This window comes from Eretmochelys imbricata, chromosome 20, assembly GCF_965152235.1.
Source record: "Eretmochelys imbricata isolate rEreImb1 chromosome 20, rEreImb1.hap1, whole genome shotgun sequence".
In the NCBI taxonomy this organism is placed as follows: Eukaryota; Metazoa; Chordata; order Testudines; family Cheloniidae; genus Eretmochelys; species Eretmochelys imbricata.
In genome coordinates this window covers 1362881-1382254 of record NC_135591.1, presented here as the reverse complement: position 1 = coordinate 1382254, position 19374 = coordinate 1362881, and the positions used below count along the sequence as shown (strand labels likewise).

The window sequence follows — 19374 nt, the reverse complement described above, 5'->3', positions numbered from 1 at the left end:
GAACACTGCTGTGCATTGAGGAGAGGGGCAGCTCACCCATGAGGGTTTACTGTGGACGGAGAGCCAGCCACTGGTATATCAGTAAGGGGTGGAAGCTGGGTTCTGGGCTGGTGGGAATCAGACAGGCTGGGGTAAAGCCAGCTGTGATTGTCCATGGGGTGGCCTGGGGTCACAGGGGCTGGGGTCACAGGTAGGGTCACGGGGGGCTGGGGTCACAGTTGGGTTATAGGGGTTCTGGGGGTGGGGTCACAAGTGGGGTTACAGGGTTGTGGGGGTGGGGGTCACAGGTAGGGTTATCGGGGTCATGGGGCTGGGGTCACAGGTGAGGTTATAGGGTCATTGGTGGGGTCACAGGTCATGAGGGTCACAGGTGGGGTTATCGGGGTCATGGGTCATGGGGGTGGGGGTCACAGGTGAGGTTATAGGGGTCATTGGTGGGGTCACAGGTCATGAGGGTCACGGGGCCGGGGGTCAGGCTGGCCGGAAGGGTCAGAGTCCACCCAGCCTCCTCTCCCCACCCAGCTACGTGCTTCCCTCAGCTCCAGGCTCCCGCGCATGCCCAGTTCGGCTCCCTCAGCGCCCCAAGATCGTACGCATGCGCAGTGCGGGCCGAAGCATGGGCCTAGCAGCCGCCTGCGCCCAAGCCGGCCTCGGCTCGTCCTGAAGGGGGGGCACGTGCCGGCCGCATGCGCAGTGCGGCCCCACTCGGGCCTCCAGCGCTGGCTCGGAGCGCCGCGGGGCCCCGGCCGCGCTCAGGGGCGCATGCGCCCGCGCGCCCGCGACGTCGGCGCGTGCGTGCGTGCGTGCGCGCCCGGCGCGGCGTGCGCGCGCCCCGCGGATCGCCATGGAGGCCTCGGCGAGCGCAGGGGCCGGCGGCGGCGGCGGCGGCGGCGCGGGGCGGCGCTGGTACTTCAGCCGGGAGCAGCTGGAGCGCAGCCCGTCCCGGCGCGCCGGGCTCGACCCGGACAAGGAGCTCTCCTACCGGCAGCAGGCGGCCAACCTGCTCCAGGACATGGGCCAGCGCCTCAACGTGTATCCGCGCCGGGCGGGCTAGGCCGCGAAGCCTGGGGCTCGCGTAGCGCGGCCGGCCGGCGGGCAGGCGGGCGCCGGGGCGGGCACTGCGGGGGGCGAGGCGCTTCCCGGCCCCACGCGGGGTTCCCTGCGGCGGTTCCCAGGGGTCCCTTGATGCCCGGTACATATGGGCCCCTCCCCGGTCGCTATAATCCAGCCCCCTCCCCCACTCCCGGTGCCCAGGCGGGGGCAGCTCGCACGGGTGAGGCCACGTGTGTGGAAACCTACCCCGCAGAGCCGCCGGGCACGGGGGGCGGCTGCGAGCCCTGCCCCGGGGCGGGCCGCGGGGCTGCCGGCTCAGGGCCTTCAGCAAGGCGAAGGGGGGCAGGCGCCCCTTCCAGGCGGCTTTTCCCTAACCTTGCGCCTTCAGCTCTCAGCTGACCATCAACACCGCCATCGTGTACATGCACCGGTTCTACATGGTTCAGTCCTTCACCCAGTTTCATCGCAACGTACGTATCGCTCGGACTCTCGCCTTCCCCGGCCCGGAAGCCCTGATGCGATGTTCGTTATCAGCATTTCCCCGCCGGCGTCTCGGGGGAGCTGTGGCCAGGGCACAAGAGTGGGAGTCGAGAGATCTGGGTTCTCTTTCTCCCTGCTGTGCGGCCTTGAGTGCATCACTTCTTTGTGCCTTCCTTTACTTAGCTGTAAAATAGAAGTAACCCTGATCCACCGGGGAGGGGAGGTTGTGAGCTTCAGCTGATCTCTTTGGGCAAAAGCTGTAATGTAATTGACAGTAGTTATACTTCTGTCACAGCGAATGTTCTTTGGACCTTTAAAAGATCTTTCTTGTTATGTGAATGTTCTCTCTAGTCAGCCTTAGAAATTGACTTTTTGTAGCTTTAATCCTGAACGTTTAGGGACTTTTTTAAAAAAAAAAAAGGGGGGGGGGCAGGAGGGCATAACATTTTCCTACTACAGACATCTTAATGGGATACCAGAAGAGCATTTCCTCAAATCTGCATCTCCACCTTATCTCTGTATCTGAGGCCTGGAGGAAATCAGTAAATACAATGGTTTCGGAGCTCTAAGATTGCGCAGACCCCATCTGGACGCTAACACTGTAGGCTTGTGACTATTTGAACCAGGAGACCATTTTTGTTTTTTGTTTTTCTCTCTCCATGAAGTCTGTGGCACCAGCAGCCCTGTTCTTGGCAGCCAAGGTGGAGGAACAGCCTCGTAAGCTGGAGCATGTAATCAAGGTAGCGCATGCATGCCTGCATCCTCAGGACACCCCTCCAGACACTAGAAGTGAGGTAAGTGGCCAGACGCCAGCAGAATGATTTCCATGCTCGAGAGGGAGGGATGAGAACATCCTCAAAGGGTACTGCATCCTGAAATGTAGAATTCTGGTAATATAAGTAACTTGTGGGGCTAAAGCATCTCATTAACTCCAGTATATAACCATCTGTTCTGTAAATGAGTGGTTACATTGCAGAATGTAGCTTTCAAATCAACCACTATTGTACAGCACAATTTTCAGGCTTCGTCAAAGCAGATGACTTGTCTCTTCTGCTCTGTGATCTCTCCTGTTTCCCTCCGCTATGCCGGTGTGAACGAAAGAATCGGATGTGCCATGTAATTGTGTCTGTATTAGAGGCTTCTGAGTAGGGAGTGGACATATCTGTCAGAGTTAAATAGCACTTGTAGCAAAGCAGAAAATGGTGTGTGCAGTTCAATCCTCTCTCCACCCACCTAATGGTGGGATTGTTAAAAATGTTTCCATTTTCCCCATCTCTCATGACAGCCCTTCATAACTGGAACTGAGTGGCCAACCCTGCTGAAAGGGGGAAGCTTTATCCAGGAGCCAAAGCTTGTAGGAAAAAATTTGATTAAAAGGTTAAATTTTAACCCACATTGTTCACGTTGACATGTCCCTTTGTGTTTAAAACTCTCTTATGGACAGAGAGAGAGACTATAGCATATAGCTCCAGCAGCAGCAGCAGCAGCAACCCATGTCAAATGAACACTAGCAGGGGAATGTATCCATCCAGCACTCTGCTTTCTCTCTTCTGGGAGGGAATCTGTGCCAGTTTCCTCTAGTACTGAGTGGGATAAAGATTCCCCCTTGATTTTTATTTTTTATTTTTTTTGGCCTCCCTGAGAGAGAGAGTTAGAAATGTGCAGGCTTTATACAGCGTGCCTCATCGTGAGTAACCTGCCTGTCCTCTCAACCCCAGGCTTACCTGCAGCAAGCTCAAGACCTGGTCATTCTAGAGAGCATTATACTGCAGACCCTGGGTAAGTTTTTCAAAGCGGACGGGCTTCCACTCGAATCCCAGACCCAGGAGGGTTCCGCAGAGCGGAGAGTCTAACCCCCCAGTCTTCTCCACAGCTGGAGGGCAGATGCACAGCTGGCCAATGGGAGAGCAAGAGTCCAGGCAACCACCTTTTTTCACACCACCACTTTCTTCTCATACACGTGTTTTCAGGGTTCACTTACTTTATTTTGAGTTGATAACAGCTTAAACATGCAGAGTTTGACTCGTTTCTATCCCCAGCAGGTTTTGTTCTGCTTGGATGCCAGTTGCTCTGGGTACAAGTGTTATAAATTGTAACAGTGTGGTACTCTGTCTCCTATCCCAGCCCCTGGATTAATCCGCTCTGGGGTAGCGAAGGGAGCCTAGAATGAATGTTCATGTTTTGATCAGGTTGCTTCTAGCATTAGTTTTTTTTGGAGGTTTTTTTTTAATGTAGCCCTTTACGTCTAGGATTTGGCATTTCCTATGGCTCTACTAGACACCTGAGTGGTAGAGGCTTCTGTTGATTAAGAAAAAGCCAAGCGAATCTTCTATTTTTTTGTTTTTTTTTTATTTTTAAAAAACAATCTTTCCTGATTCATTCAGGAAACGACTAAGTCAGGAGACGACTAAGGGGGCATACGATAGAGGTCTATAAAATCATGGCTGGTGTGGAGAAAGTAAATAGGGAAGTGTTATTTACTCCTTCTCATAACACAAGAACTAGGGGTCACCAAATGAAATTAACAGGCAGCAGATTTAAAACAAACAAAAGGAAGTATTTTTTCGCACAACGCACAGTCAGCCTGTGGAACTCCTTTACAGAGGATGTTGTGAAGGCCAAGACTTCACAGATGTTAAGTGGCTTGCCCAGTTACACAGCAGGGTAGCTCTGGAGTCAGCATTTGACATGTAGAATTCCTGGCTCCTTGTCCTGTGCTCAGTCCTCCCAGTTGCCTCTTCTAGAATCCCAGTTCTGCCATGACTATGCTGGTGAGAGAAGTAAATGGACAGAAGCAGATGCTCAGCACGTGGGCTGTCATTTTTAAAAACAACTTACAAAACTAAATGGAAAACTGAAGCAAGGATTTCACTTCATCTGACATTCATGCTACAGGCTCCCTCAAATAGAAGACACCTGCTTCCTTATGGTGCTTTGGGTGGCACAAATTCCTTTGAGCAGATGCTAGTTTTCTTTCTTCCTTCCTTCCAGCTGCTGCAAGAGGCTTTGTCCTACTTAAAATCCATAATAGGTGTTTTGCTTCCAGTGAAGTCTCTTCAGCAGTAAGCAATTTAGCTGCTTGGAAACCAGTGACCTTCAGGATTTGTGACTGGACAGCTTGATCCTTCTGTTTTATTCCTGCTTGCCTCTGAGCAGAAAGTGTGAGCTTTTAGTGCAGAGGGGAAGCTGAGTTGCCTCCCCAGGAGCAGGAGGCATGTGCGATATTTAAAACCGTGAGGATGCTGTGTTTGTTACCTAATGGTCACATGTCTCTGCCATTCTTTCAGGGTTCGAGATCACTATTGATCACCCCCATACACACGTGGTGAAGTGCACGCAGCTAGTGCGAGGTAAGAGACCTAAAGTGTGCTGTTGAACGCTTGCCACCTTCCATCACAGAGGTGGCTGTATTACCAAGCTAGGTGACATGGTTCCTCTAGAGAGCTCAGAGTTGAAATCACGTGGGATGTTTTGGTTGAAAGGGCTGTATAAGCAGGAGGTGGTAGCATTCATTAACAATGAATTACCCAGACACTACACAGAGTGTGTGTCATTCAATCTAACATTGAAGTAAAGATGCTGCAGTGGCAAATGGGTGCGGGAACGGGTATAATTTTGAGTTGCTGTAAAGCACAACACAGTGGTTTTGTTAAATACAGGTTTTGTGTTGCTATGGGGCAGAACTGAAACCAATCAGACCAGCAGGATCTTTCATATCCAGTTCTGTGCTTGCTGCGGCCACTCCCTGTAGAAGCCTGTACTTCTAACAGACTAGTACCATGGAAGTCTCTGCCAAAGTGTTCAAGCTAACTCTTGTTTTTTCCTTTCCCTTTCCAGCCAGCAAGGATTTGGCACAAACTTCCTACTTCATGGCGACCAACAGGTTGTTACTTTTGAATTGATTCCTATGTTTTTAGCAGAGGGTTTTATCTGGAGGTGGGGGGTGGGGGGGAAATGCCATTTGGACATTCTGGAGTATTATCTAGTGAGTTTGGGGCGTGTGGGGGGGTATTGCTTAGTGCTGTACAACAGAAGAAAGGGTCCCTGTCCCATGGAGCAATCTACAGCGGATGAGGGGACAGCTCCTGGACAGTGCACACTTCTGTTTGGGTAGTTAGAAGAAGAAATGGATTTTAAAGAGTATTTGAAGGAAGTGCTCATTCGCATTACTGAAGTGCCTGGGAGCCCTGTCATGGACTAGGAATTCATGGCGCTAGGCACTGTCCAAACAGAACCAAATGATGCCTCCTGCCCCAGAGAGCCTTGCAATTGACAAGACAGCAGGTGGATGCAGATAGATGGGGGAATGCGAGGAAGCAGTGAGAGATTTGGCAGAGTGCTATGCAGTGGTCTAATGCTAGACATTTATTCCTGAAGAGAGGGACTTAGAAAAGAACTAAGGCAGTTTGGCTTCTTTCTCTTAAAAGATCTTGAGGTGACTTCAGATTTTCAAATAAGGATTGAAAAATTAACTCCAAATACCAATAAGAGGCCCAAACTGGAAGCTCGTAAAAAATGGAAATTCTTGCAGCCATTACTTCATACAAACGCATGGAATCAGGTTCAGTGAAAGGTTGTTTAACTTCAACCATGTGTATTGGAGACACCTAGGTTTCATTCTGGAGGGGATGTTGAGATGTTGGAGAAAAGCAGGGCAATATCGTGGAAAACATAAAAGGCAGAGACATGCCCTTGGGTATGCAGGTGTCTGCATCAGAAAGGACTGGTTCAGCAGGTGAACTTGGGCTTAGGCTTGGTATACTTAAGTCTTGCCCGCATAGCTCTGTTGGTTAGGAGCGTGGGGGGTGGGAACCATACCTCTAAGTGACATAGTTTTGCTGGCATAGCTTATTTGGGGAACTGTCTCCATTAGGGTGACTTGTGGTCTGGCTATGCCAATAGTCCGTTTCTAGTGGAGATAAGGCCGCAGTTGGAAAAGCTGCTTCCATTCCCTGCTGTGCCACTGATTGATTGTGTGACGCACACACACCTTGGGCAAGTCCCCCTCTGTCCTGCCATTCTATTAAATGGAAGTAATTCTCTTCCACCTCTGCTCCAAGGATCTCTGCTGAACTGGTTTTTAATCCTGATCTGGGAACTTTTTTAAATGACACATTTCAGACATGAACTTACTGAACAAGAAACACAAAGGAGATGCTACAGTATGGTAGTTCTAGTGATTTGAGGATATGTACTATCAACCATAAATCATTCTGTAAAATGGTAACTCTTAAGGGCAGGTTCACTGGCACACCAGAACAGTGCAAAGCAGCTAGAACCCACTGGCTAATTAAACTGATTACAGTGGCTTTGCATCACCAGAGCAGCACGTAGCAACCCTAATATACTGGCAGATCTGGCTCTTAATTGGCAATTGACTTAATTCAGGTTTCAGAGGGTAGTCGTGTTAGTCTGTATCAGCAAAAACAATGAGGATTCCTTGTGGCACCTTAGAGACTAACAAATTTATTTGGGCGTAAGCTTTCGTGGGCTAAAATCCACTTCATCGGATGCATGGAGTGAAAATACAGGAGCAGGTATAAATACATGAAAGGATGGGGGGTTGCTTTACCAAGTGTGAGGTCAGTCTAACAAGGTAAATCAATTAACAGCAGGATACCAAGGGAGGAAAATTCTCTTTTGAAGTGGTAAGAGAGTGGCCTATTACAGACAGTTGACAAGAAGGTGTGAGTAACAGTAGGGAGAAATTAGTATTGGGGAAATTAAGTTTAGGTTTTGTAATGACCCAACCACTCCCAGTCTCTGTTCAGGCCTAATCTGATGGTATCCAGTTTGCAAATTAATTCCAGTTCTGCAGCTTCACGTTGGAGTTTGGTTTTGAAGTTTTTTTTTGTTGAAGAATTGCCACTTCTAGGTCTGTTTGTTGAGTGACCAGAGGTTTAGAGGCTTGTGTTTAGTGAGCCCAGTTTCTGTGAAAGGAGTGGGGCTTGGGTCCCCTGTCCATGAGGCCCAGTGTCGGTGCTTTCCAAGTTTCCTAGACACTGTTTTCTTGATGTCCAAAGCAACAGTGACAGCTGGGCCAAGTAATAGACCAGGGGAAACTCTTGACAGGAGACCAGGCTCCCTTGTAGATCTTTGAGGCATCAACCAGTGGATTTAGGCCATGGCACTTGGCTGTGGAAGTAGAGGCGTGACTGGTGGAGTTATCTGTCACAATGACCTCATTTAAGTTACCTGGACCTGCTTGGGGCTGATACAACAGTCATAACCGTGAATTGCAGTGACGGTTAACGACATCGCTTACTTTACAACTGAAATTTATACAAAAGTAGGCCATGCTCTAGATTTATTTTTAAGTAAAACAAAGGTTTGGAGAGTCCATTCTGAGAATATCATTCAGAACGAAGACGACCACCATATACTAAATCTCCTACAGGACTCGGCTTTTAATATATTTTAACAACCATTAGATTAATCTAGGGAATTCTCAGGAAACTAATCTTGTATTTTGAGTGGGTGCTGTAAAGTTGGGGCAAATACAATGTATTTTTCATACAAAGCACAGGTTGAACCCCTGTGAAATGGAGATCAACCTTAACTGTGAAGATGTAACTGGCACCTCCAAATTGTTCTATGAAGTGGATTTGAGGCTTTGTTTGCCATGTCGGGGGGGATGTGTGCAGGGGGGTTGAGGCCCAATCCTGTGCTGCAGTGTCTCTCTGAGTTGGCAGTTGTTAATCCCCCAGCTCCATTGACATTCAGAAGCTGTGTGGTTTGAGGAAGCCAAGGTTTGAGAGAGGGAGGCAGGAGTGGAAGTCTGTGGGCTTTATTGTTTGAACTGTTGGTTGTTGGGTCTCTCATGATGGTGCATGTGTCATTACCGATCACGTTAACTTCACAGGAGTTTTGCTTGGGTTGGGAATCGGCATTTTCCAGCCATGTGAATTTGCTTCAGCAGAAGAAATGGAGATGTCCGAATCTCTCCTCAGGTTGAGCAGAGCCCACTTCCAAGCCAAGAACCCAGCTGCCCACTGCTTCTCTCGGGTTCTGATGTTGGGCCTCAGGGGACTTGGGCTGAAGTCCAGCATAACTTAACTTTTTTTCACCTGCAATAGGCAATGGGCCCCAGAGCCCAGAGTTGGGAGGAGCTTGTGGAGAAGCCTGGAAATGAATTGGTTTGAGCAGCACAGGGAAGTAACAAGTGACTTGGCAGTGCATAGAGACGCCTTGACAACAAGGGATGTCTTGGGGGAGGAATTGCCCTTTTCCCTTCAGGAACGTTCCCACCATGCCCACCTCTTCCGCAGTGTCTGTTCAGCGGGGGATTGTGTGTGCTGAGGTTCAGGCCTGGGAGTTCATGGCTTTCTGTTTCTCTCTCCCTGCTGGTGACGTCAGCCTGCACCTGACCACCTTCAGCCTGCAGTACACCCCTCCCGTTGTGGCCTGCGTCTGTATCCACCTGGCTTGTAAGTGGTCCAACTGGGAGATCCCAGTCTCCACGGACGGGAAGCACTGGTGGGAATACGTTGATGGCACTGTAACTCTGGAGCTCTTAGACGGTAAGTTTTGGAGCAAGGTCCCCCCCAAAAAGGCACTCTTATTATCTTGGCATCTATTCCTGGGTCTGCCGTTCAGACACAGCCACTGACCAATTCATGGACTTCAAGGGCTTCTGATCTTGCCAGGGTTTTCAGTGTGGCAGCTTCTTTGGTGCAATAGAGACAGTAAAAGTCATGGAGTGGGATGAGCTTAACTAGTCAGTGCTACTACTTCACTGTATTTCCCTTCCTGAAATAGCTCCATCTCATCATGAATAGCTCCACCCATCAGTGAGCAGCGGGCTGCTGGCTTGTGGCTGCTCTGCGTCCTCCCTCTGACCCTCTTGTCTGTGTTTTGTGTGTCCCCTTTGCAGAGCTGACTCATGAATTCCTGCAGATTCTTGAGAAAACTCCCAACCGGCTCAAACGCATCCGCAACTGGCGGGTAAGAATTTCCTCTCTTGGGCTGCTGTCCACTGCTCTGGCTCTGAATCTCCTGTCTGGCCTCTGGGCTGGGCTGTCTGTAGTACTGACAGTGCTCAGGGGAAGGAGGGGCACTTCAATATTAAGGTTTAACAGACCGTACATTTCTGTTTTCATTCGTCTTGAATAAACTCATTGATGAGCTCGCTGTTTTCCTAGCCAGGGCTTGACAAACCCACTCCTTCAGGAGGTGTGTAACACCTCCCCGTCCATGGGCGAGAGGGGAGGGCTGGGTGCCACTTTCTGTGGCCTCTAAGCTTGCTTTAAACCTGTATGTTTGAAGCCATGAGGGCAACACGAACATAAGAACGGCCATTCTGGGTCAGACCAAAGGTCCGTTTAGCCCAGTATCCTGTCTTCCGATGCCAAGGGGCCCCAGAGGGAATGAACAGAACGGAATCATCAAGTGACCCATCCCCGTCACCCTTCCCAGCCTCTGGCAAACAGAGGCTAGAGACACCATCCCTGCCCAACCTATCCTGCATGAATTTATCTAGTTCTTTTTTGAACCCTGTTATGGTCTTGGCCTTCACAACATCCTCTGGCAAGGAGTTCCACAGGTTGAATGTGCATTGTGTGAAGAAATACTTCCTTTTATTTGTTTTAAATCTGCTGCCTATTAATTTCATTTGGTGACCCCCCTAGTTCTTCTGTTATAAGTAGTAGTAAATAACACTTCCTTATTTACTTTCTCCACACCCGTCATGATTTTATAAACCTCTATCATATCCCCCCTTAGTCATCTTTTCCCAGCTGAAAAGCCGCAGTCTTATTAATCTCTCCTCATATGACAGCCCTATTCATACCTGTAATCATTTTTGTTGCCCTCTTCTGAACCTTTTCCAATTCCAGTATATCTTTTTTGAGATGGGTCGACCACATCTGCACGCAGTATTCAAGATGTGGGTGTTCCGTGGATTTATATAGGGACAATATTATAATTTCTGTCTTATTTTCTATCCCTTTCTTAATGATTCCCAAGATTCTATTAGATGTTTTTTGACTGCTGCTGCACATTGAGTGGATGTTTTCAGAGAACTATCCACAATGACTCAAAGATCTTTCTTGAGTGGTAACAGTTAATTTAGATCCCATCATTTTATATGTATAGTTGAGATTATGTTTTCCAATGTGCATTACTTTGAATTTATCAACTGATCGATTTTTCTGATTGAATTTCATCTGCCATTTTGTTGCCCAGTCACCCAGCTTTGTGAGATCCTTTTGTAGCTCTTCGCAATCTGCCTGGGACTTAACTATTTTGAGTAGTTTTGTCATCTGCAAATTTTGTCATCTCACTGTCTACTCCTTTTTCCGGATTGTTTACGAATATGTTTAAATAGGACTGGGCCCAGTACAGATCCTTGGGGGACACCACTATTTACCTCTCTCCATTCTGAAAACTGACCATTTATTCCTACCCTTTGTATCCTGTCTTTTAACCGGTTACTGATCCCTGAGAGAACCTTCCTTCCTTATCCCATGACTGCTTACTTTACTTAATAATCTTTGGTGAGGGACTTTGTCAAAGGCTTTCTGAAAATCTAAGTACACTGTATCCACTGGATCCCCTTTGTCAACATGCTTGTTGACCCCCTCAAAGAATTCTAGGAGATTGGTGAGGCATGATTTCCCTTGACAAAAACCATGTTGACTCTTCAATAAATTATGTTAATTTATATGTCTGACAATTTTGTTCTTTTCTATAGTTTCAACCAGTTTGCCCGGCGCTGAGGTCAGGCTCACCGTTTTTTGTCATTGCCGGGGTCCCCTCTGGAGCCCTTTTTAAGAATTGGCATCAACCACCTTAAATTTGCCCTGCCTTTAAACAATAGAGGTGTGAACTGTCCAAAGCCCTAACCCGCAGCCAAGTGCTAGTTGCCTAGGGCCTCTCACCCAGGGCATGCTGCTCTCTGCTGCTGTCTGTATTTGTAAACATGTGGTCTCTTCTGGGGCAAAAATGTGTTTTGCAAAAAGAATTCTCCCCCAGGCTGGTGCTGAAGCAGGTGAGAGATGTACAATTTGTTGCAGGACCATTTAGTGTGATAGCCCCAATACGAGGGAAGCTGCGTGATCATGAGCACCTTAGTTTTGCTACTTACTCTGCACAGTGGCAGTTCTCCCTTTTTCTCCCTGAGTGGGTAACAGGGCCTGTGTCAGTGACAAAGCCACTGAGGTACAAATGCCCTTTCTTGCTGCTTTATTTCAGGCCTCCCAAGCAGCCAAGAAATCCAAAGCAGACGACCAAGGAGAAGATGAGTGCCTCTCAGAGCAAACTATTCTCAGCATGATCTCCAGGAACAATTCTGACATGAACATTGCAGGCTTAATGAGTATGTCAACTTCCTCGACTGCAGGAGCCGGGCCTCCCCTCCCAGATGGAGAGGACTCTCCCACTGATCTGAGCAGTATGGATATGTTTCAGTCAGAGCACTGGATGTCCCACCATCCTCCACACAAGCTAGAGGCTGGCCAGGTTCACAGGACTAACGAAAGCTCAGCAGCCACTGAGCAGGATGGCGCTGCTTACCAGAAGCAGAGCAGCAAGAGCGCGCCCTCAGCAAAGGTGTCGCTGAAAGAGTACCGCGCCAAGCATGCTGAAGAGCTGGCCGCACAGAAGCGGCAGCTGGAGAACATGGAGGCCAATGTGCGGTCTCAGTATGCCTATGCTGCACAGAATCTCCTGGTCCAGCAGCAGAGGGAGAGGGAAGTCCAGCAGGAGAACCCCTCCCCAGTCCTGAAGATTCCCACCGGCAGCTCCGAAAGCGCAGAGCGCCCTCCTCTGGAGAAGAGCGACAAGGCCTCCGCCCTGAAGCTGAGGATCCCTGTGGCAGGGGGAGGAGGGGACAGACAACTCTCCTCGAAACCAGAGGAGATCAAAATGCGCATCAAGGTGCCGACTGCCTCGGATCGGCACAGCTCCTCAGACGAGAGCAGCGGGAAGAGCCGGGAGCACAAGGAGAAACACAAGGCCCACTTGTCCAACCACCACCATCACAATCATCACTCGCACAAACACTTGCACGCGCAGCCTGCAGCTGGGGCCAGCGGCGCCGGGGGCAAGCGACCAGGAGACTCTAAACACAGCAGCCAGCAGGGCAGCCTGGCCCATAAAAGTTTCAGCTTGTCTGGGTCCTCTCGGAAAAGGCCTCTCCTGGAAGAGGCATCTGCTGCTGCACATGAGCACCAGCCAAAAATCAGTAAGAGCTCCAAAGCTGCTGGCATGCAGTTTTCTTTTGCCCACCTCCCCGGGGCTACCCAGCTTCCTGGGCACAGCTTGGATACAGCTGGCGTCCCCTTCCCCCAGGCCGGCAAAGCCAGGGGGACCCATGGGAAATCGGACAAAGGCCCCACCGGTGCTAATGGGCACAACACAAACCAGGCCATTGACTACCAGGATACAGTCAACATGCTGCACTCACTGCTGAGCGCCCAGGGTATGCAGCCCACCCAGCCCCCAGCTTTCGACTTTGCCCACTCGTATGGCGAGTACTTGAATCCAAGGGCCGCTGGGAGCTCCAGAGCTGCCAACACGGACAAGCCCCGACCACCCCCACTGCCCTCAGAACCCCCTCCCCCCCTCCCTCCTCTGCCCAAGTAAAGTCCTTTTTACTACTGAGTTTGTATAGACATGCCTGGAATCTGGGCCACCCCCTTCAGGGGAGGGGCAGGGTGGTCTGACCCCACTGCCTCACAAAACTATTTTATTATTATTATTATTATTTTATTATTTTTATTGGTCTTAGAGTGCGGAGTCCTCCAAGCTGTGAAAGGATAAGAAATGTCCTTCCTTCTCCTCACTCTCCCCATCAGAATCCCACTGGGCTGCAGGGGCCTGCCCCCTCTGGGAACAGAGGCCCCTCTGGGCGTTGCAGTGGGGGCGGGGATGTGGGGGTACCTAAAACGTGTCGCAGAATCTCTTAAAGACATTTTTAAAATAATTTAAACAGTAAGTTATATCTGTTCATAGTATTTTGTTCACTTTAATTTTGTGAAGCTGGCAGGTGGTGGAAAGTGCCCTAGCGCTGCTGCAGGGGCTGGGGGAGGGAGCTTGTGTGAAGGGCTTGCATGGCTTGTCCTCGGCTCGTTTGAGCACTGAGTGGTGTAGAGAAGGTGGTCAGGAGCTGACCTGTAAGAAGAGGGCCATGAATGGAAGCAGCATGGTCTGGTGGTGATGGAGACAGGCAATTCCAGCTTGGGGCATTACCTGGGCTGAGTCACTTCAGTTTCCTCCTTTGTGAAATAAGGTTGGTGCTGACCACCTCCTCCCCCTTGCAAAGGGCTTTACCCACCAGTTGGTACTGGCTCTGTCCCTCCTTCCTCTGGAGGGGAGGATCCCTGTGCACCTCAGTATCACTGGGAGGCAAGGGCAGTTCCCTACCAGATCGTGCTGGTTCCATTGAAAAGTCCCCACTGCTGTGACTGACTCAGTCTGCCATGTGCCAGTAGTGAGGGGGGTTACAGGGTCAGAGTGATGGGAGTCTGGCTGGCTGTTGCACAAAAGGGCCGCTGAAATGCGGATGGGTCTGCCGCCTAGAGCAGCAGCAAGGTGCCATCAGGGATCTCGCTCCAGTCTCCTGTGGGGAGGGAAGCATGATAGCGGAGGTGAGATTGGGGATGGGGGAAGGTGCTGTGCCCAGGAGGTGGTGAAACAGAATTGTGATTGGGGGTGCTTCAAAGTGTATTTCAGTCACATTATGGAATGAGATTCTTCATATTTGTTACAAAGAAAAAAATACTGCAAAAAAGTGAACTGTTTTGAAATAGTCCTTTGTAGGGGGCTGAGGTTGAATGTGAAAGGACCAGTCAGGCCAGTGTGTGACTTGAGTTTTCACTGAAAAAGGGGCTGGGACCCCCACTTGGGCTGACATTCCTGTGGGGGTTGGGAATCTCTGTATTTCCCCACGCCAGCTGGGGCCAGAGTTGCTGCCTGTGTATTTCTGCCCGCTCAGTTGCCCATAAAGACAAGCGGTCACGTGCTTGGAGCTGGCTTGAGTTCTGGGGGCTGTAATTGGGAGCCCCCCGCAGGTGGCAGTGGCTGGAAAGAGATCTAGTCATTTCTGCCTAATGCAGAATCCTCCTTGCATTTGCCCAAGTCTCTTGGAATCCGACCATTTAACCCCTCACCCGCTGGCTAACACTAGTTCTGTTGCAGAGTATGTGCGCCAAAGATGCAGCGCAGACATCTCCTAGGATCTGAGGCAGCTGCTGGGGACAGGTCACAGTCCGGGTTTTTAATGGCATCCTCTCAAAATCCACAAGTCCTCTGTAAAGCTTGGGCTGGACTCTGCACTTACTCTGGTGTCAATCTGGGGGAAATTGCTGAAGTCAATCCAGACTGACACAAGTTTTACCCAGAGGAGAGTCTGACCCAGTGCATCTGGCTGATGTAACGCAAAAGCACCAAGATACAGATGAGCTGAGGGGGGGACTCTAGGATCAACCTACCTGTGTCTCCAGTTAGCATTGTTAGAGCAGTTGACTTTCTGCTGTCTAGAAAAGTCCATCCTGCATCTGTGTGGCCTGGACCGGAGGGCACCACTAGGGGTAGCTCGCTGAGGGACCCCTGTGGCTGCTTTGCTGCTGCTCTCTCCCAGAATGTGGACCCAGAGCTTCTAGGGAAGCAGGGGAGCCCTAGCTAGTTTTGGGCAAGCATTTTTGTTTCATTTACTCATCTCCCCAAGAAGCTGGAGGTTTTCTCTTGTGGCACAGGTTATAATTTTCCAGATTTCCAGTAAACTGTCTTCACATGCTTTTGGGAAACTCAATGTCCCCTGCATTGAACTCTGCCTGTCTTTTTAACTTTCTGTTTAACCTGGAACTGCACTGTCCCAGGCCAGGAAGACTCTCTCAGTGCAGGGCTGTCATCTGGTTTTGCGTGCAAAACTTTTATTCCCTTTTTACATATGTAACGCTGAGACTCCCAGCAGGGATTTGGTCTTTGCTTAACCTGCAGCTTTTGTGGCACACTAGCTGTCTCTTTAACCAAGCCATTAATGAGGCTTTCTTTTAATCACGGACATAGGCACTTTCTAGCTCTGTCCTTTCGCTTTTAGGGATTTTTAGCTTACTGATTCAGATGCAGCCTCCTCTGCAGGGGTTGGATGGAGCAGACCCTTCATAGGGTTCAACAGACTGGGGTTTCTCTGGGGGGTGTCTTGTCAGTTTCTGGAAAATGTTTGGGTTTTTTTTTAAATGGCTACATTTCTTAGAACTTCCAGCTGCAAAGCTAACCCTGGGGTTGATGCACTGCCCTTAGCCCGCTGCCATAAACAAGTACAGCTGATGACCAGGCTTCTGGAATTCCGTTCCCATTTGGACCCCTCAATGGAAAGGCCAGTCTTTCAAGAGTGCTCAGTGCCCACCGGCGCCCACAGAGATCACCCAGGAAGCTAGAATCCTGGTTCGGTGGATTGTGTAAAACTTCAAGCTGTCTTAAAAAAATGGAGGGGGGAAAACCCAACTGTTTAAATTATCTCCTTCACAACAGGTGTGAGTTGCGAATCTTGCATAGTTTGTGGTATGTATGGGGCACAGGCCTTGTGGGTATTTTTCCCGTGTGGTGGATCCTATTTTAAAGGATGGGGCTTGGGTTAAGTTTGTGGGGGACAAATTGTGGGGGAAGAAAAATCCTTGTTCTCTAGGTTTCTTTCCCTGTGTGATTTTAAAAAAAAAAATTTTTTTTCATAAGAGAAAGTATAAAAAGATAAATGATTTATCAGGGGTTTCCTTTTTAAGATATAGTAAGAGTTTGGCTTGAATCATGGGGGAACTTTCTTCTGGTATCCCTGTCCAAAATGCATCTCACGTCCCATGTGGAAAAAGAGCACCATGCGCTGAGTAGAGAAATCATCGTGTTGCAGGCACTCTTAAATGCATGAATTCAGAGTCTGCTTTACCATCCAAAATTGCCTCTAGGTTTTATCCAGAATTCTTGGTGTGCTCATGTAATAGAGCAGAGAATCTGACTTCCCATATGCTATGGGCCCAGCTTGGGTGTGATGGGAAGAGTGGGCATTAGTGGATCAGGAAATGGAAGTAGGTGACCCTGACTGAAACTCATTTGGCATTCTGTGCTTTGGTATGAGCTGACTTTCCTCCTGGCAGTGGAAAGAATGGCATGGGTGTAAGTCACTGGATGTTGGAGGTGGGGTGGAGGTTGCTCCACCTTAAGTACTTGATGGTTGCTTTTCCTGCATTGCCTCTCCTCTGGGTAAGTAATCTGGCTTCCGCCATATCTGTGCAAAGGAGGCTACTCTGCCACTGTCACCGGATGTGCAATGTACAGTGCTGCTGAAATAAGCAGACACTTTCCATGGATGTTCCAATCTTTTCTTCCACATTCAATTTGTCCCCATATTTCTTGAGAAGGTGGGGAGTAAAATATAGGGTCTGCAGTGAGGGAAGGAAGCTCTGCCCGAACTTTCCACAGCACAGATAACCTCCTGCAGTCATGACTCTGCTCTCTTTCACATAGACACTAAGCAAACATGGATTGTGAAGATAGCAGCCCTGCACCCTGGTCGCAGTCCAACATGCTTTTCCCCTCTGAGGAGGTGTATGGTCTAAAATTCTTCATTCCTTTGTTTGGGGAAGTGATGGGAGGGAAGGATGACTGCAGGGGGGAGAGAGAAAGGGCAATTTAATCCTATTCTGAAGTGTTACAAATATTTAAACTTTGGACATTATTTTTTAAAAAGAGAGACAAGTTTGCTACAATTCCATTGTAAACTCATTTCCCTTCCAGACATGGCTATGCTGGCTATCTGGGAGGGGCACAACTGGCTTGAGCCTTCACTGCCACCCCGCTATTGGGATGCGAAAGGAACGCTTGACAGCATTCAAAGTACTGGTGCTTCACAACACCTTTGACTACTGGCGGTCTGTACAGAGTGAGGGCTGGGGGGTGATAAACTGCACCATTCCTAAGCTTTCTCCTTTCTGTGATTATATGAAACTCTGATTGGATTCAATTTTTTTTTTAAACCCACATTAAGCCAAAGAGCCCAATCAATGCGTTTTCTGATCTCTCAATCTCACTCAGGGTCTGCCTTGTGGTTGCAAACTGACCAATTTGGGTTTTTCCCTTCCCTTCCACTGCTGCTGTTGCCTGTCTCCTGATACCTACTGCATTGTTTCTCCCCCCCCGCCCCCCATACAAAATGTGAAGAGCTTCCTGTGCACAAACCAGCAGGAAGCTGGATAACTAATGGGGCTACAGGTGTTGGTGATCTTGCTGTCAAGTATGTTTCTCTCTGTATTTATCCACATCAATAAAAGTTAAAGGCAAAGGAGTCAATGAATTCAGCTGCTGCTTGGTTTTTTTAACTGATAATTACAAAGGGAAAATAGGCTCAGCCTGAGGTTAAGGTGCAGACTTTAGAAGGGGGAGACCTAGGTTTTATTCCTGAGTCTGCCCCAGACTTTGTTGCTATTCCTCCGTTTCCCATACTGAAAGTGGGGAGTGGAGTGTCAGCCTCCCACCTTGAAGGCTGAGGTAGTGAGGGGTTGGCCATGCTGGCTGGCTGGGGAAGTGTCATGTGTTAAGACTCCTGGAGAAAAAGATGGTGAGTAAACTACTATAAGAGGCAAAACCCTACCCGATCTCATCTGTTCTGTGTATAGAAAAAGAGGAAGTCCCCAACTGCCGCTAATGGCACTAGTGTGCTCCTCGCCTCTTGCTGTGCATAATTCACTGTTCAGAGCTTTCATTGCCATGAAGGCTGGATATCTAGCCAAGAAAAGGAACTCCAGTGTGCCAAGCTTGACAGTGAATTTATAGTCTAGGAGGAATGGCTCAACCCTAGCTTGTGCGGTGGACAGCTGGAATTTGCTTCCCTCCCAGTGACTCTGAATCATAGACTATCAGGGTTGGAAGGGACCTCAGGAGGTCATCTAGTCCAACCCCCTGCTCAAAGCTGGACCAATCCCCAACTAAATCATCCCAGCCAGGGCTTTGTAAAGCCTGACCTGAAAAACCTCAAATGAAGGAAATTCCACCACCTCCCTAGGTGACCCATTCCAGTGCTTCACCACCCTCCTTGTGACAAAGTTTTTCCTAATATCCAACCTAAACCTCCCCATTGCAACTTGAGATCATTACTCCTTGTCCTGTCCTCTGATAATGGTCCAAGACAGTGTATTTTGTCTAGCTAGGCATGCTATTCATAGCCGCATGATATGAAGTAAAGATGGTTGCTCTGAAACCTGCCTAGCTTGGCTGTGAAGTCGCTGCTTTCCTGATAGCATCTTAGTACCTCTGTGAAAGGATGTGCTGGTCTTAATCCACAAAGCTAACCTGTCCTGGTTCTGAAATTTTCCCCCCTGCCCGCCTTTTGCGAGGGCTAGCTGGGTCCATGGTACTGGTTCTTTGGCTTGGGTGTCCAGGTTCTTCAGTGCCAAGTGGAGGCTAGTAACCTCCTTTTTAACGGGGGATGGAAGAGACCCTGGAGCCCAGGAGGAGCCAGCTGGAGATTCGCCACTTGTTTCTGCACTCGATCCTGCTGTCTGAGGCTATGCTGTACAGACGCGCACCCTGGCCTCAGGGCAGGGCCTGGTGCATTCTGGCTGCAGGCACGGGCAGCCTCTGCCTAGTGAGAAGGGGTGGCTGTGACTCAACCCTAGCACCCTGAAAAAGGGAAGGGGCTTGGCAGACAGACTTACCCTTTGTGCCTGGAAGGGTCCCTACAGGGAAGGAGTCAAAAGCCCTGTCACTGCACCAGCTGATTGTCCTCCCACCTCTGGAGGCTGGGGCGAAGGGGAACTGAGGCCCAGAGACGCTGACCTGCCCCCAGCTAAGAATTGAACCTGGCTCGGCCAAGTCCTGACCACGGGGCTGTGAGCCTCCTCTTCTCTTCCT

General features: G+C 49.5%; 1 protein-coding gene across 2 annotated transcripts; it reads left to right on the top strand.

Moving 5' to 3' along the window:
- Window positions 1-832: 832 nt before the first annotated feature.
- On the top strand, window positions 833-17818 carry CCNT1 (cyclin T1). 2 transcript variants are annotated; one of them, XM_077838171.1, is made up of 9 exons: window positions 833-1032; window positions 1442-1523; window positions 2199-2327; window positions 3252-3312; window positions 4821-4883; window positions 5371-5416; window positions 8890-9053; window positions 9407-9477; window positions 11725-17818. In XM_077838171.1, the coding sequence occupies exons 1-9, from the start codon at window positions 845-847 to the stop codon at window positions 13114-13116; spliced, it is 2196 nt and encodes a 731-aa protein (XP_077694297.1). In that variant the 5' UTR covers window positions 833-844; the 3' UTR covers window positions 13117-17818. The 2 variants fall into 2 exon arrangements, with proteins under 2 accessions (XP_077694297.1, XP_077694298.1); XM_077838172.1 differs by lacking the exons at window positions 833-1032; window positions 1442-1523; window positions 3252-3312 and having other exon boundaries at window positions 2308-2327.
- The last annotated feature ends 1556 nt before the right edge of the window (window positions 17819-19374 follow it).